The sequence below is a fragment of the Hirundo rustica genome, chromosome 3 (genome assembly GCF_015227805.2).
Source record: "Hirundo rustica isolate bHirRus1 chromosome 3, bHirRus1.pri.v3, whole genome shotgun sequence".
NCBI lineage: Eukaryota > Metazoa > Chordata > Aves > Passeriformes > Hirundinidae > Hirundo > Hirundo rustica.
Window position 1 is genome coordinate 39,145,279 of NC_053452.1, and position 17,040 is coordinate 39,162,318.

The window sequence follows — 17,040 nt, forward strand, 5'->3', positions numbered from 1 at the left end:
TTCTTTTCTTTTCTTTTCTTTTCTTTTCTTTCTTTTCTTTTCTTCTTTTCTTTTCTTTTCTTTTCTTTTCTTTTCTTTTCTTTTCTTTTCTTTTCTTTTCTTTTCTTTTCTTTTCTTTTTTCTTTTCTTTTCTTTTCTTTTCTTTTCTTTTCTTTTCTTTTCTTTTCTTTTCTTTTCTTTTCTTTTCTTTTCTTTTTGTTAATAATTGCTTAACTAGGAACTCTGGCTTCTGACTTTTAAAAAGGAAATGTTATTGTTTTGGAGAACAATTCAGTACATTTAAAGTGCTGCTTTTGAAGATATGCTAAAATCTTGATGAGATCAATTGCTTTTATTACAAATTTTTGTGCTAATTGCCAAATAAATGATGTTAGGCTGGATCTGATTCAGCTGCAGTAGTCATTACTAAAGAAGAACAACAAAAAAAATTGACTCATTAGATAAATGGCAAAAAAAAAGAAGAAAAAATATTTGAGAATGAATTAGATACTGGCTTAATCAGGTCAACGTGTTTAGTTTCGATGTAGAATAGTATGAAAAAATCCAAAGTAATGGGAAGTATAGACTTTTCCTCTGCATACTTACCAGACAGGAGGCACAAGGAATTGATTACCTGTTTTCTAACAGCTCCTCTTCATTATAGCACAGAAACTTGGGCTTAGTTCTCTCCATTATTCTGACCTTGCAAGTTACAAGGAAAAGTAAGATGATCTGAGCTTAAATGTTACTCTGAAGAGTGTATTTCTCTCATACTGTTCTGTAATCTCTTCATTGATGTGTTACTATCAAAGCCAGACAAGTTAAATACTGGATTCAGAGCTTCTCCTTCTCAAAATTAACTCTCATGGACAGGTGATCAGAGTTCACAAACAGTTCAGTGACAGTTCATCAAGAACAGAAAGTGGTGTTCAGTGTCCCAGGAAAGGGTACCCTTGCTACTGAGCATGTTTGAAGAAAGGGGGTGTCCCTTGCACTGTCCAGTTATGCTGTACCAAAATGTTGCACCCAAATCCGTTCAGCAGATTCATTATAAATATATAACTTGGTTCTGGGTGACCAAAACTAAGGTTTTAAGTCCAATATATTGTCAAAACCAGAAACTAATCTGCCTTTGCCACTGCTCCATTAATGAAGTTACTACAATGAAAACGAAAGTCGTTGGTTAACCAACTCTAATTGCTGGGTTTTAAATAGGTTCATTCTATTATTCAGTAACTGCAGTTTTCCTAAGTTCAATATCTATGTGCTATTTTGAAAATATTTTTATTGATTCCTTTATCTGCTGTAATTTACCTTTCTATGTTTGATCTATTCTTCTCATAGTTTCTTGGCATTACCTTGTATTGATGAAGCCCCGCCCTTCCAGTGTGTACCACTAATTATTTTATGTTTCTTTTTTTAAAGACACCTCAACCTAAAATTAACACTTCTTTATTGAAAGCGAGGCTATGCCTCTGTTTTTCTTTAGAGCAAGAAACACAAGTAGACTGTCTAATTTGATTTCTGTTTGTAGCTAAATGCCATATTCTATGTCACCTTGTCAAACACATAGATACTCAAACACAGAGCAGTTCTCTGGATACATGATTCTGTATCTTCATTTCTGCCTGCATGTTTTTTTGATGACTAATTCTGACACAAGTGCAATAGATCCAAGCTAATAAAGTTTGGGAGTTTTTTTACATTGGTGATCCTTAGTCATAAACATAGTCTCTTGCAAGCAGACACATATGATTGAAGAGAAACATCACTTATCCAATGCAGAGTTGCAGATAAAGTGAAATTCAGGATGAGAGATACTTATTTTCAATTACAGTTTGCCGTGCATAACGAGCCAAGTCACCCCAACCAGCACAGAGGGCAAATTTTGTTTTGCTGTGCTGGCAGCCATCACTGTACCATGGCAATAGTAAAAAAAGTGACATTTCAGAGAAAGAACAGTTGGCGTGTCTGCTCTTATGTGCCTGCACACATCTTGGGAGAGTCAGCAATAATTGCAGTTAGAGCTTATTCAGACACTGGCCAATGGAAACAGCTATGAAAATGCACTCCAGTAATGCCTCTCCTGGTACTCCACTCACACACAGTCCCAGAGTGGTATTATTAATTTTTTCAGCTCTGGTAGTGCCCTTCAGACTTAATAACAGAATGAAAGTTGTAACAGTTTTACGTGTTTTCATTTCTATCCAGCTGCCTTTCTGCAATTAGTGACTGGGGGGGATACTCTAAAACCCGGCAATGACAAAGCAGACAGGGGTGGTGGTGGACAATAATTTTTCAATGTACTGTAGAGGACAAAAATATCTGATTCAACTTGTGTAGGGAAAGTCTTTAAAGAGCTAAGAAAGACATACTCATGCATGCATCTGGTGTCACTATTTTTTGAATATTTCTTGACTTCTACAAGATTACCACAATAAACCACAATTTTTTTGAATGCAATCTACATAAAGCAAGCAATAAAAGATCTTGGAAGCTGTAGGAACTGATACATGAAGAAGGATTATATGAATATTTTTGAAAAGGGAGGACTTCAGCTTAGAAATATGTGAATTTCAGTCTGATATGTGAATATCAATCTGATATCAGATTGATACCATGGGGCTATAATGATGAGTGAAAGAATGAAATTTTAAAAAATATAGATGGGACTGAAATTAGGGAAATACTCCCTCCTGTTCTGATATTTCAGTTTCCAGAAAATTCTCTTGAAGGAACAATCACGTAGAGCTTCCAGAACTAGAGGAGATAACTTTTAGAAAACTTAGCACAGAACAAGTTACTGAGGTCTGAACAAGTGATTAGCCTCTTCTTTATCCTTACTTCTATTAAAATATTTCTATATAAAGTTTTTTCTTTAGATGCTAAAAGGGGAAGATTTCACCTTTAACCAGCCAGTAGGATCTCTATAAAACCTTTTATTATAAAATAAACAGTTTAACAGGGGATATAACACTAAGTATGCTTTGAAGGAAAGTTTAAATGTTTGTCTGAGGACTGTTTATATTACCAGAAAATCATCAAAAATGGAGAATATTTGTAGCCTATCCCCGTGAAAGAAGCAGAACAGATTTTTAGCAGGACTTACATTATGATGTCTAGTCAAAACTCAAGAATGTTAAGCATCTTACGGCATCCCAGGATATAATAGCATGTTCCAAATATTTTTTTCACAGCCATACCCCTCAAAAATTGGCTCCAGAGAGTAATACCTTCAATGTCAGGGTTGAGATGGTCATTTTATTAGTCATTATAACTTTATTTTTTCACTAAGAACAAGAAAATAAAAAATACAATAAATAAACTTTGTCCAAGGCAAAATCAAGACATTTCAGTGTCATGCCAAACAAGAGAGAATACTTTATCTTATTGTCAGTTACTGCATTTTTTCCTCAAAATGACACTATTAGTTTAATGAATAAATTAAACACAAGATTATGTTTGGCTTTTGTGTTTAATTAAATTTCTTTTTGGCTCCAAGAGATCTGCAAGATGAAAAGAATGTCCTAGATGTTTTAGAGAACAACTGTAGAAGGTAATGGTTACACATATTTTATGTTAGATTTGAAGAAAAATTATCTGATGATTGATGATATAAAGATAATTTCTGTTAACGTTTTAGTCTGGTAGCAGCAGCTTGTTTTCATACTACCAAGGAATTTATTTGAGCTCCATACATCTTATAACAAAACCATAATTTTAATTTTGATTTTCTCCATAGAAGTGAGCTCTCTTAGGTACTAAAGGCTGAATATTTGAGACTGCAGAGATTTGCAAAGGTTTCCTCCTCCCACAGGCTTTGGCTATATTTGTCAACCCAATGAAGACTACAGGGTGAAACCTGAAGAGTGCTGATGCCATGTATCTCATGCTGACATCAGTAGGAGCTTAGCGCCTATCAGCATCAGAGGCATCTGTTACTGCCGCTGACTCTCAATTGCGCAAAACAATTAAAAATAATAGCAAGTGAAAAAATACCCAAATGATGCAATAGATACTGGGAAAAGTTTTAAGGATATCCAAAAAATTCAGAACCATCTTAGTTTTACATTTTAGCATCTCATTTGTGACCAGACTGTATCAGCAAAACATGATACAGAATTAAATTCAGAATCAAAGCCCAAGTAAATTGTGTAATGGTGAGAGTTTGAAAAGACTGGCTGTGATCTAAGTAAAAATTAATGCAAAGTCAATCTAAAGTAACACAGTGATAGGAATCAGCATTGTCCCTTGTGTCTCTACTTTTACATTTAAATGACATGTGCATCCATGATGAACATTTATGCTTTTGCTTTCTGTCCACCACCCAATCTATTTGGTCTTCCACAGGAATGATTATTTTTCCTGTGTCTGTAGGGGTTTACACAATGGAGACTCTGAACCATAAGGGAAGCTCCAATAAAACACATAAAGAATAATTAGTAGCGTTATTAACATTATTGAGACCATAGTCCACACAAACAGTTTTCTAAGGATTCTAAGCTTACTGCATATTTGCATTTGCTGGTGCCTGGAGTCAGTGTAGTTAGGACTTTGTTTTACTCCTATACTATGCTTTCTTTGATACCTTTTCATATGGACCTATACAGAAATACTAAATTTATTTGTCCTTGGGAAAATCAGGAGTCCAGAAGCTCTGAAGATAAGAAGTCACAACAGAGACATTTTCTAGTCATAATAAAGACATAGCTAAGCCTGATTATAAGCGAAATCTCAGTTGCAATATGCATTAAAACTGAAGTATGAAAATTAATCACAGAAGTCCAAGAACAAAGATCAGACCTCTAAATTATGATGGAATAAGTCAGATTTTGCCACAGGGCAAAAACATCAACCTGCATTTTTCTTTGAAAGATACTGCAGATGCCAGGGCTAACAATAACTCAGTAGCAGAAAAGGCTTTTCAACTGTACAGAATCCAATGGATAAAATCAGCTGAGATGTCTCTGAAGTGGACTGTGTCTCATCTTTACTGCCATCTAGCCTTTCAGCCATTCAAATGTTCAGAATGCATCACTGTGGAGAAAATCACTGAAGCATGAGCAGTCATGTGAGCTTTTGAAGTTCTGTTCATTACTTCCCCATCCTGACTCCTGTTTTTCCTTTTCAGGGCAACCTATCTTCTCCATCACTGTCTTGCAATAGTCAGCCTTCCATGCCCTCTTCTTCCTTATTTCCCTCTTTCCTCCCACTTTGCTTTCTGTCTGCTGAGACATCTTCAAACACAGGACTGTGTGTTCATGTAACAACTGTGCCAAAAGTTATGGAGAAGTCCACTGGCTTACAGACATGCGGCTTCACAGTGAAATATCAAGTGTTACTACAATGCCCACCTAACTGGACATCCATGATTGCCAGCTTAATAAGGTTGACAACTGTATTGTTAATGTACCTTACAAATGTAAAAAGTTGATTTGGGATATAATTAATTAGGCGGTTTGGGTTGGGGCGGGGGGGTGGTGGTGTTTTGTTTGTTTGTTTGTTGGTTGGCTCTTTTATCTAATTATATTGTGGAATTGCAATGACACCCAGGTAATTTTTGTAACACTTCCATCTTACTCTGTAAATTCCCTCCCAGAAGGACCAGTGATAGAACAGGATTTGAGCTATAGCCCAACTTACAGTAAACATGCAGTCCTGAGAAAGTTTCTCTATGCCTGCAAGAAATTACTCATCATGAAATAAAATGAACTATTCATTTGCAAGCAGCTACTCTGTACCATCAGCTGTCTAGCACTGCATGGCTGAGTAAAGCCTGCCCATGTAGATAAGTCATTGATAGCATCACTTTTTTGGGAAGAGTCAGGCTAGTTCAGGTAGGTATCTGTGATATTATTAGCCTGTGTGAAAATTATTCCTTTAACCCATTAAGTGTTGCCAAGAATTTAGGTAATTCAATTAGTTGGGTTTTTTTAATGTCTTATTGTTAAATTTTAGTGTATAAGTAATTTTTTCATAGTTTCAGCATAATGATGTAACACACTGAAACTCTTATTGTGCCACTTGTATCTGTTTTCATGTTTTTAGCCAAGAGATATACCAAAGATGTATGGCTCCTTACTGGATATATTACTGCAAACATTGATTTAGCTCTGCTTTATTACTAAGAATGCTAATCACTCATTTTCTGGTCCATTAATCAAATAAATTTTCTTTGTTGAAAGCCTCTTGTCTCACTACCTGCTTTAAAAAGATCTATAGTGACAATACTGAAATTCCCCCAGTCTAAGAGAATTTGCACATTTTAGGAAAAGTTTTCAGGTCAGTGGGATTCCAACAAGGGTCAGATTCTTTCCATGAGGGTAAGTAGATCTCACCCCAAGGTAATACCAGTGTAAATATTTAAGTGTCTGTGACAACCCCACTTTCCAGATGGACAGTGAGATTATTCGCCAGAAGACTTACTCCTCAAATCTGTGGGGTGAAGAGGTGATTTGAAATTAATATATGCAATATACAGTGCAATTTGTTGCATTGATTGCTGCATTGCTGTGAAATAACATTTTTCATCATGTCTTCAGTCTTTATATTCAGTCGAAATTTCATTACCTCTGAGATGGACACAAAAGAAAGGATAATGCTGAACCAGAAGAACTGGATCATTTAAACTTAAATCCGTGACTTATAGCTACCAGTGAAAAATAAGCACAACAATCAGCTGGGTTGTGTAAATGTGTTCTAATAATAATTTTTATCAGCTTTGAGTTGAACCAAAAGTGGAAGGCAACTTGGAGGAATTACAGGAATGCAGTTCAGTTAGTCAGATCAGAAAGATCCTAAGCGTATTGGGAATTGGCTCGAATGCTATTTACCATACTTTCACAGCAGTTGCACAGGTTAGACCTGGATCATTTTTGAATGTTTCATTCACACAAAAGGGCAATTTCAAAGTACTTAACCAAAATTTGTGAGATCATTGTTCATATAAAGTAGCTGGGCATACACAAGGGAATTTAATATTCCAGGCTGTTCTGTTCTACAGGTGACATGAGCCAAGGTCTCCTTTGCCTGATCTTGATGGGCTGCTCAGGTAAATGATAAAGATCTAATGAATTAGAGTAAAGACTAATAGCTAACAGATGTACAGATGCTATCCACTCTATTAATTAATGCTGCTGTACATTATGTGGAACTAATGCAAATTACTCTGTGCAGAATGTTTACAGATTGGAATTGTGCATAGCAACTTGGTGAGAACCTCAATGGAAGTTTTTCCAACATATTAGAAAAATGCTGCGAAGGAACTAGTAAGGTACAATCACTGTGACATTTCTTCATGACCTTTAGGTTCTAATTAGATCTCCTTATTTAAGAATTTTTTTTTCAGTTTGAGTCAGTTAAGGCTGCATTTTATCATTACTTTTAAACAGGCAAGACAATACTGTTTTTTTCTACACTTAAAAATTATAACCGCAGAAAATTAGTATTGCTGATGAAATGGTCTTCAGTCTCAAAAGACTTATTAAATTAAGTATATCTAAAATTAGAGATCTAAAGTGTGACACTTTAAAAGTCATACTCTGTTGCCAATATGTCCTTCAGAGTATGTCAAGTTTTTCAGACAGCTATAATTTCTTTTTTCATTTTCTTCTCAAAAAAAGAGGGTTTGTCCAAATATTACAGTGACTTGTTTATTATGATATTCAAATGGGTTTAGACTCAAAGTAACATTTAAAGGAAACTCAGTGATGAATTGCAAATTGCATCTGAAATGAGTCTTACATGGTTGGTAGTTTAGTCATCAACCAGTTGTCTCTCTCACATAATTACTATGCATACTGGAATAGAAACCTTCTCAAATTTTTTTCATCATTCAAAAATACATTAAAACAAATAGATTTTTGAGTTTGGCCAGTGTTTAACAATTAGCTGTACTCAGCTCCAACACATGAGCTGATTCTTAACACAAAGAAAAGAGAAATATTAGTAGATAAAAGAGGAATAGTGAGAACTTTACCTGAAGCTCAGAACTTAGGTGTGGTATGTACAAGAGAGTGAGAAGTGATAGAATCAATTACAAATTTGGTGTAAAGTTGTGTTTGTACCACACACTTGGTATCATATGCGATACCATCATATTTAGATGCTGTGTTTAAGCAGTGCCATTTTTAATGCCTTTGCTAAAAAATATTTTCACATCCAATAACCAAAGCCAATCTCACTTGCTGTTTAAGGGAGTCAAAGTCTTCTTTAACATGCTTCCAAGTGTGAAAATAATTTTTTTCATCTCAGCATAAAAATAGATACATCTGCTCAGTAGTATTCATGAGCAAGTTGTAAGCAGAAAAAAAAAAAAAAAAAAAAAAAAAAAAGGCATTTTTATTTTGCTATAAGTTTTTTACTCCATATTGTGTATCGGTTATGGAAATGAGTTTGATCATTAAAAACTATCTCCCAGACATTTATATTAAATACAGTATTTTAATATTTATTATTTTGGTTCTTAAAGCAACTAGTTCATTGGAGACTTCCATTCTGAGTATTAGGATTTCACAGTATTATTGGACTACTGTAAACTGAAATAAAAGCCAACAAAATCTGTGGTAATAATCTGCTACAATATCAAACCTGCTGCAGTGTTTATAGCTCCACTTGATCTCTGGTAAGCGGTGTGTTAAATTTTTATTCAACATAGCCAGGAACTCCCGAAGCCTTTGCCAGGATGTAGAAGGGAACAACCCCTTGAGGTCTGGGCTACCTGCAATCATGTAATTAGCTTAACTGAATACCAGAAGTTCTGAGATTAGGTTATTTGTGAACTAATTGACAGCCTGCACTGGTTTACCATAAGAAAGAGAAAAAGATAAACTAACAAGAGAAAAAGCTACCCTTAAAATGGAAATATTAGAGCAATGAAATTACTTAGTTTGCATATTTCCAGTCTTCTTGAATTTATGGTTCCCTTGCTGGGAGAAATTTAACCACTGTCTGCTGAGATGTTTGGGGATTTTTAAAATTCTTTTGTGTCAGCATCCAAGCTTCCCTCATAGTGCATTGCTTAACATCTCTACATTCTGGTTTTAAATATAATAAACAGCTTTTCACATCTAATTGAACAATTGTCCTGATAAAATTCTTTTCCCTCCTCAAAGGTCTGTTAGTCTGTTTAATATAATAGATTTCAAAATGCTTGTAATCAGGGTGAGTTCAGGATCCTAAATAGCTTTTAACTTTGCTCTTCCAAAGCTTCTTGTATTCTGATTTGTTGTCCATATAATAAGGGTAGTGGCACATTATTTCCTGTCAGGCCAGTTCTGAAAATAAGCAAAACAAGATCTATGAGCGTTCAAAAAGACCTTTGTGTTAAGTGCTAAGTCTATGGTGTTTATTAGCATTCATAATAATTTATAATAACAATTCTTTAAATGCTTTAGAGTCTTGGGTGAAAACTTTATTATTAATAGTTCTCATTTGCAGTTTTCAAACAAAGAAACAAGAAAGCTCCTGTTTTCGTACAGGTATTTTCAGTAACCTGGACATGGTATACATCCTTGCATACCTAACACCTGTTGTCTTCCAATTTCTTTGATTGTAAAGGTCATCATCAGCATAAATTGAACCATAAGTAATAAGATTTAAAGCTGAGTAAGTAGAATCAGTTGACAGTTAAAGAGCTTAAAATAGACACTATAGCTTCTAGTAGCTGTGCTGTAAGAAATACACAGGATTTCCTCTGTGCTGCTCCTCAGCTGAACCCAAGCTGAACCCCTTTTTTGATGCAATCGTTTGATCAAAAATGAGCAGCTAAAATGAAAGTAATTTTTCAAAAGAGGACATGATTGCTATGTGAGAAGCTTTGCTTAAGTAATCTGAAATATTTCAGACAGATTCTCAACACTCCTAGACAAATAAAATGATAAAAATAACTTTTACATATTTTTCCCTTTGAGTCCATTTACTAAGGAGATTAATGTTTAGCTGTATTAGGAAAGAAATTGCTTTCCTGTCATTTCCACATTGTTCTTCACAGTCTTTCCCTCTATCCCAAAAAAAGTACAGAGTTGCAGAGTTGTTTTGTTGTGTGGTTGTTTTTGTTTGTTTGTTTTTTGTTTTTTGTTTTGTTTTGTTTTGTTTTTAAATTCAAACCCATGACTTTCACATATTTAAGCAATTGTTTGTGCATTGTAAGACTCTCCCAGAACCTGTATGCAGTTATATACCCATTCACGCAGCTTTTTGAGTAATGACTGCACATAGGGGAGTAAGAGCATCCCTCTTTTATAGAGAAGACTTGTGTTCCATTCTCTGAGGGTTTGAGGTCTTCTGTGCTGCTCCCTACCCATTTTCTCCAGCGTTTCTCCAGTCTGTTCATTTATGGTAGTGAGATAGAGATCTCTTTAGAGAGATATAGATGTTGGCAAAGCAGAAGGAAATTATATAAATTAGAGCTATTAAAGTCTCAGTGATCACAGAACCTTCTGAAGAAACCAGTCACAGATCTCTGTGACTGCAGCTGTAGGTTCTCATAAGCTCTATCCCGGCTTTGATGGAAGTGATGGAGTTCCATTTCCCATCTCTCAGATGGATATAATGGCAACATCTCTGAGGACCCCTCTGATTCATATGAACAAAACTAGGAGGGATGAAGATGGATTTATATGCATTGTCTCTTTCATCTTGAGAAAATTATCTGCCACTTCTTGCTGAAGTACCTTACTGAAATTAAATTATTTATTTAGTCAAAAATATTTAGCCAAGATATTGACAAGTTTTTGAAGAGAGCTGACACACATCAGTGCTTGCTGCAGTTAGTAAGTTTAGCAGCTGCTCTAGGGAAACTGAGCAGCTACAATTGGCACTGGGGATGATACAGAATTTTTTCAGCTCATACTGCAGAGGATTTTGAGCACTCCTCTGTCACCTCTCAGTTTGCTCTCCCTAATAAAAAAGCTTTGATAAGTTTCCTTTGATACAAAGCTGTTTGTAAGGAGCAATCGATAAAACATGTTCAAAGCTGGTCGATAGGGTGAGTAGCATGGAAATTAGAGTAGGTTGATACACTGTGAAGGGGGTGAGTGGAAGAAGGAATGATAGTTACAGAACCAGAACTCTGAGTCTGATACAGCAGAAAATGGCAAGCCAGAAAGGTGTGATTATTTACATCAGAGCTCCAGGCTAGGAAGATGACAGCAGCTGTGTTTTGAGTTGACTTGAAAATGGAACCATTTCTGTCAAGGACACTAGAACTGAAAGGATTGGTGCCAAGATGGAAGATTATAATGGGGTTTATATGTTTCAACTGTGTTGGTCAACAAGATAAAAACACCATGTTAAGAAGCCTGGGGACAGTGAGATTGATTTTGTTTACTCCTTTTTAAAATTGTACTGTCTACAGTGTACCCACTCTTTTCTTTACTGACTGTGTGACCTTTAGTGGTTTTTACTCGTAATTATTTCCTTTCTTGTGGTTGCTTTTAATATGTCATAGAATATTCAGTCAATGTAGTAAATCTATTTCCTTATGTGTTTAGAAACAATGCACATTATTTATTTTCTAAAGTACATAAGAGTTTATGAGAATGAGGACCTACTACTGTGATTGCTGCTTTTCCTGCTCCATTAACCCACAAAAAGCTCAATTTCTAATGAAATCTAAATCCATTCCAAAGCCAATGAATATCTAATATTAATTAATCTTGCACCACTCTTAAATAAGATATGATATATAATCTTTGTTTCAGTATATGCATGATTTCCATGGAAGAAGAATGCAAAATCTTTCTGGGAAACTATTGGGAGGAATTGTTTGTGGAATTTTTTCATTAACTAGCCCTAATCAGTTCCATTAATCTTCATCTGTAGGTGGACACTTTCATAAAATAATATGACTAGCTTATTATTTACTGTTCAAATAATTTATATTTTATTTCACGCTAACCTTCTGTCAAATGTAGTTTAAGTTTTTAAAATTTATTTTGGTTCAAAATTCAGACATTTAACTTATGGAGTAAGATTTTTGAAGATGCCTTCTCCTCTTGACAGTACTGCAGAGAAATAGGAATTCATAGTCTAATGCTAACACATGTCCTGAAATTGTTATTTGTTTAATGAGTGTAGAGACTCACTAAACTCACTGAACAGACTTTTATATGTTTTGAGTAAATCCTGGCTCAACCAATTTTTTCTTCTTCCATGTGTAGTATTCCAATGTGTAGTTCATGAGATATTGCATATATTGTATGTGGAAATTGCAAATAAGAATTTTTACACGAATATTTTTATTATCCATATTGTCTCTAGGCAATCCAACATACATATATTATTAACAGCTATCCTTTGCTCTCTTGGAAATATGATAAAAGTTTGAGTGGCAGCAGCTTCAAAGGGTGCATGTTAAGTGACATACATAATAAAGTCCAAGCACAATTTTTTTTTTTTTTAATGCAAATTAAGATGGAAAGGGACTTAATCTTTGAAGAACTTCTTTCTGATCTTATATCCACACTTTCTTTTAAGGTAAATTCACCCTGAATTTACCTTAAAGGATATAGGATCCAACTGCTTCCTTCTTAAAATTAACAAGATTCACTTTGGCGAAATCAATGCTGATTTTTTCTCTCTCAAAAGGGAAGCAAAGCCAGTTGGTTAGTATAAGACAAGTTAGGCTTACAAATGCCAGTCATATGATGCTTTTCTTTTTGCTTCCTCATATGAAAATTCTACCACAGGGAATAAATGACTGACGCAGCACCCCCTGCCATCGTAACAACTGTCACACAACACCATTATTTTTCAAACATTAGTGGCATCCTTCCAACCGGCCATAAGGTTGCAGACATGTGTTTTAATCATTAATTTGCCCGTTGCAGGAAGCTAAAGTCATGCCATTTAATGTGTGCTTATGATAAATTTCTCTTTCTTTTATAATAAAATGGAAGTTAATGAAGCACAGCACAATTGCGGTGAATTAGACAGCAGTAGAACAAGGCAGGAGAATACCCACTTATTGACATTATCAAAGCCATCTCAAATGCATCGACTTTTAAACCATCTCATATTCAATTATTAAAGAGGGACCATGGGAGTATACTGTTGGCTTAGTAAGAAAGAAGATTATAACAGTTCATTAGTTATTAATTAATTGACAATCTCACTGCCTAATGTCTTTACATCTTCTAAATAATTCTGTGCCCAGAGTCTTACTTCTATCCATTCTGGTTTTCATCAACATGTAGAATATTACATTTTATTTCTCTGCCCACGCATAAAAGGGAGGGTCAGCTGGTCATGTTTTATCAATTTGTATTGAGAGATTTTACGACATAAATTATTTATGGAATTAGTTAACAATTTTTGTACATAAAGTTAGCCATAAGAGTAAAATACATCTCTGGTTTTTTACTATACATTAAATTTAGGTGTTAATCCTGTCTTAAGTAAACCACAGGTTTCCTGAATAGCAACTTGCGGGGAAGGTCTGGGAGAAATGGACCCACAAGAAAAACAAGCAGCTGTGATGAAAATGCCCATAATAGAATTTGTTTGACAAGAATGATTCAGAGGCAAACCTGCTTATCCTTCCATAAATCACTCCTTTACTGTGATTTTTACACACTGCAATTAGAAGTACACATTTCTGTTGCTTTTCCTATTCATAAGCAACATAATATTGCTCATATATTATCTTTTAAAAAGGAAGCATGAATACTGTGCATATTCAGAAAAGTAATGCCTTGCTTTCATGCATCTATTTCATTATCAGAACACCTACTGATTTTTTTTAAGGCAGATTTTTTTGGGGGGTGGGGAGGGTGCAAGAAAAACTACAGTCACTGCTATATGTGTGATCTATTTCATTATCAGAACACCTACTGATTTTTAAGGCAGATTTTTTTGGGGGGTGGGGAGGGTGCAAGAAAAACTACAGTCACTGCTATATGTGTGATCATATAGACATCCTCAGGACAATGTGACACAGCAGCAAGTATGACTGTAGATGTACCATTTTTTTTTTTCCCTTTCTTTTTTTTTTTTTCTTTTTTCTTTTTTCCCTTTTTTCTTTTTTTTTTTTTTTCTTTTTTTTTTTTCTTTTTTCCTACTAGTAGATTTTTTTTTAAGATTTGCTACTACCATGGACAGCTGTGAACAGAAGTACAATTGTGCTGCACCAGGGTCTATATTTGTTAGTTTTTATAGGTGGAGGTCCATCCTGGTGCCGGTATCTAGATTGAGAAGGAGGGAGAGAAGGAACAGTTTGAGCCCAGGGCTACCAGTGATACAATACATACAGGAAAAAGGTACTTTGCTTTTAAAAAAACCAGAAGACTCATTATGTTGATGACTGTTGATGTCCCTCACAAAGTTACTGTAATGTGCTAACTGAATAATTTCTACCTTTCGGCACATTATTTGTCCTATGTATAAAAAAATAAATGTTTCATATCAAAGCCATAAAAGATTTTCCTCATTACATTTTACTCCTGCTTATCTTACCAAAATTATATCTAGATGGTTAAAGAAAATATAGAGAACCTGAGAGGGTAGGTCAAACAATGATAAGTCTCCAGGGTTGGTAACTTTATGTGGTAACTTCTTAAACAAAGTGACAGGGTCTGTTCCAGCAGCTGGAATATGTTGTCTGACCATAGTCACAGAGTGACTATGTGTATTTCCCAGTGCTGGAAAAGGCAGTCACTTTCTCACCTTCCCTCCTGGCCAAAGGGCCCTGCTGCTTCCTTCAGCTCACCCTTAAGAGACCTTAATTGATTCAATTAAGTATTTTGTCTGAAAATTAATCTAGGAAAAAAAAAAAAAAAAAGTATGGTTGGTATATCTGCTGAGTTTCTGAGCTGAATTCACCATCAAACATCTGAGATGCATGGAGAAAATGACATGAAGAAATGTTTCTAGGTCAGAGGGTAAAAAATATCACATGTTCCTCCAACTCTAGGGCCCCAAAATACAAAATAAAAAAGTACTAAAAGTATTGGATTTTTTAACATTGCGCATACACACACACACACAAAGTCCTGCCTAACATGAAATACATCCAGAATAAGAAATAATTTGACAGGGGAAGGAAGAGAAAGGAGAATCAAGGAGTGTCAAAAGGTTAGCAATTATGCTAAGGAGGGTTATTTTCATAGAATTACTGTCTATTCATTTGTGAGTAGAAAGTTTCTCTAGGAGTCAGTTCCAAACAAGAATCTAAATTTAGGCATTTTGATTCACCTCAGGAAGAACCTGACCTCTTCCTGTACTGTAAATGTTGAAGAGACTGAGACTGACCTTAGGCTAATGTTAGCATTTGTGTTTCCCTTCCAGTGACTTCAACTATATGCAAATCAAATTCTAATGGCAAATGCTAAGAATTAAACTAATTTGGTTCAAAATTCAGCTTTGGTAACTTTAGGTGGATTCCAGATTTCAGAAAATTGTTCACAAATCTAATAATGAGGAAAATACTTGTACGCAGTAGAAGAAACTTATATCCATTGGCATTGATTTCCTTTCCCCACAGTATACACAAATTTCCCCGGAGGGTAATTCTGGAGTGGTTATAAGAAGGCAAAAAAGTTACCAGCAACTGGAAAACCAAAAGGGTAATTTCAGTCAGTAAACAGAAAAATGTCTGAAATTACATCTGTTCCAGGGCTGTATTTGACCTAAACCATCCTAAATCCTAGGAGGACTTTTTTTTTTTTTTTTTTTTTTTTTTTTTTCCCCCCTTTTTTTTTTTTTTTTTCCCTTTTTTTTTTTTTTTTTTTTTTTTTTTCCTCCATTCTGTGTTCCAATTTCCTGAGATTTTACAGTTATTCTCACATGAGATTATGTGGATCACTAATCTAACTCCTGTACATTGATATAACTCATGTGCCTCTCTTTCTTTTACTGACTCCTTTACTCCTTTACCTACATATCAGTACCTCAGGCCTTTGTGCTGTGATACATCTCCTGATAATCCATTGAAAATGTTTGTATAACAATACAGCATGATACAGTTTTGTCAAAAATGAAGCAGCTTGTGTGCAAACTGTATCAAAAATAAATTCAGAATTGAGACAACAGCTCTCTCTGTACATTTTGAAAATTTGAAATATTTCATGATAGTATTTGTATCTGTGTGAGTTTTGAACATTCTTCCTCAAAAAGTGAGTATACAGACCTTTCTAGCTCAAAATAAATATCACACTTTTTGATTTGTAATCTATACACATCTCAGAATTCCTAGAGTCAGTATTGGTTTGATTACTGACTGATTTTGGGATTTTTTATTTAGGAATCCCTACTGTACAATTGTATTTGGTAACCATGATGAAACAAAAAACTTCAACATGTTTAAAATATGTAAATTAATACATAATCCTAAAGCTAGAACTCCAGAATGAAACATTCAAAAATACATTTTATAATCAAGTTTCAGGATTAGTTTACATGCTGGTATATTATAAATGTTTTCTAGGGGACTTTGGCATACAGGAGAAAGAAATTCATTACTATATCTGACAATATAGAAATAAGACAAAACAGGAAACACAATGTTAAATTTATATTTGAAGATAAAGCTGAAGTTTTTTTTTCTTCTTCCATTATTATGATTTCTACAAAAATAAGAATGACAATAATGTGTTTTTCCAAGGCTGAGAAATCTGTAGCTTATACTATGTCAACTCAGATTCAGCGTTCACTTTTTTTTTTTTTTTTTTTTTGTAACAGCCTACTCATGAGGAAGAGATAATACATTTTTTGCATTCTCAAAAGAAGAATGGTTAGCTGGGATTTGTCTCTTCTACATGCTTTATAACACATGCTCTACATTAAAATTTTAATGATGGTCTTTTAATACCTGCATTGCTTTATCGCTGCATGACCAAGTTCTAAAGTAACTCCTTTTGCAAACACATACAGATATAAACATGATTGCACTTGTGAATAGCTCCCTGCCTCTTGACTGCACTCAGCTGTTTGTGTGGTTTTGTGTATATAAACAAATGTTTGCCAATCAGAAATATAGAAATGTACCCAGAGTTAGATTTGAATTTAAAAAAGGGGGTTTTTTCTTAAATAGTATTTTCCTTGCACATAGGACAAGAGGGAATG

The 17,040-nt window shown here is 34.6% G+C and overlaps 1 protein-coding gene across 29 annotated transcripts in view; it reads left to right on the forward strand.

Moving 5' to 3' along the window:
* The window catches only part of PACRG (parkin coregulated), a 254,095-nt gene that overhangs the window by 169,734 nt on the left and 67,321 nt on the right, over positions 1 to 17,040 (forward strand). Inside the window, exon 6 of one of the 29 annotated variants that reach the window (XM_040060510.2) lies at positions 5,111 to 6,132. The exons of the other annotated variants lie outside the window; for them this stretch is intronic. Coding sequence (XP_039916444.1) covers positions 5,111 to 5,145 — 35 coding nt within the window. The 3' untranslated portion in view covers positions 5,146 to 6,132. Of the gene's footprint in view, positions 1 to 5,110; positions 6,133 to 17,040 lie in introns of those variants that run through there. 29 annotated transcript variants of the gene reach the window in all.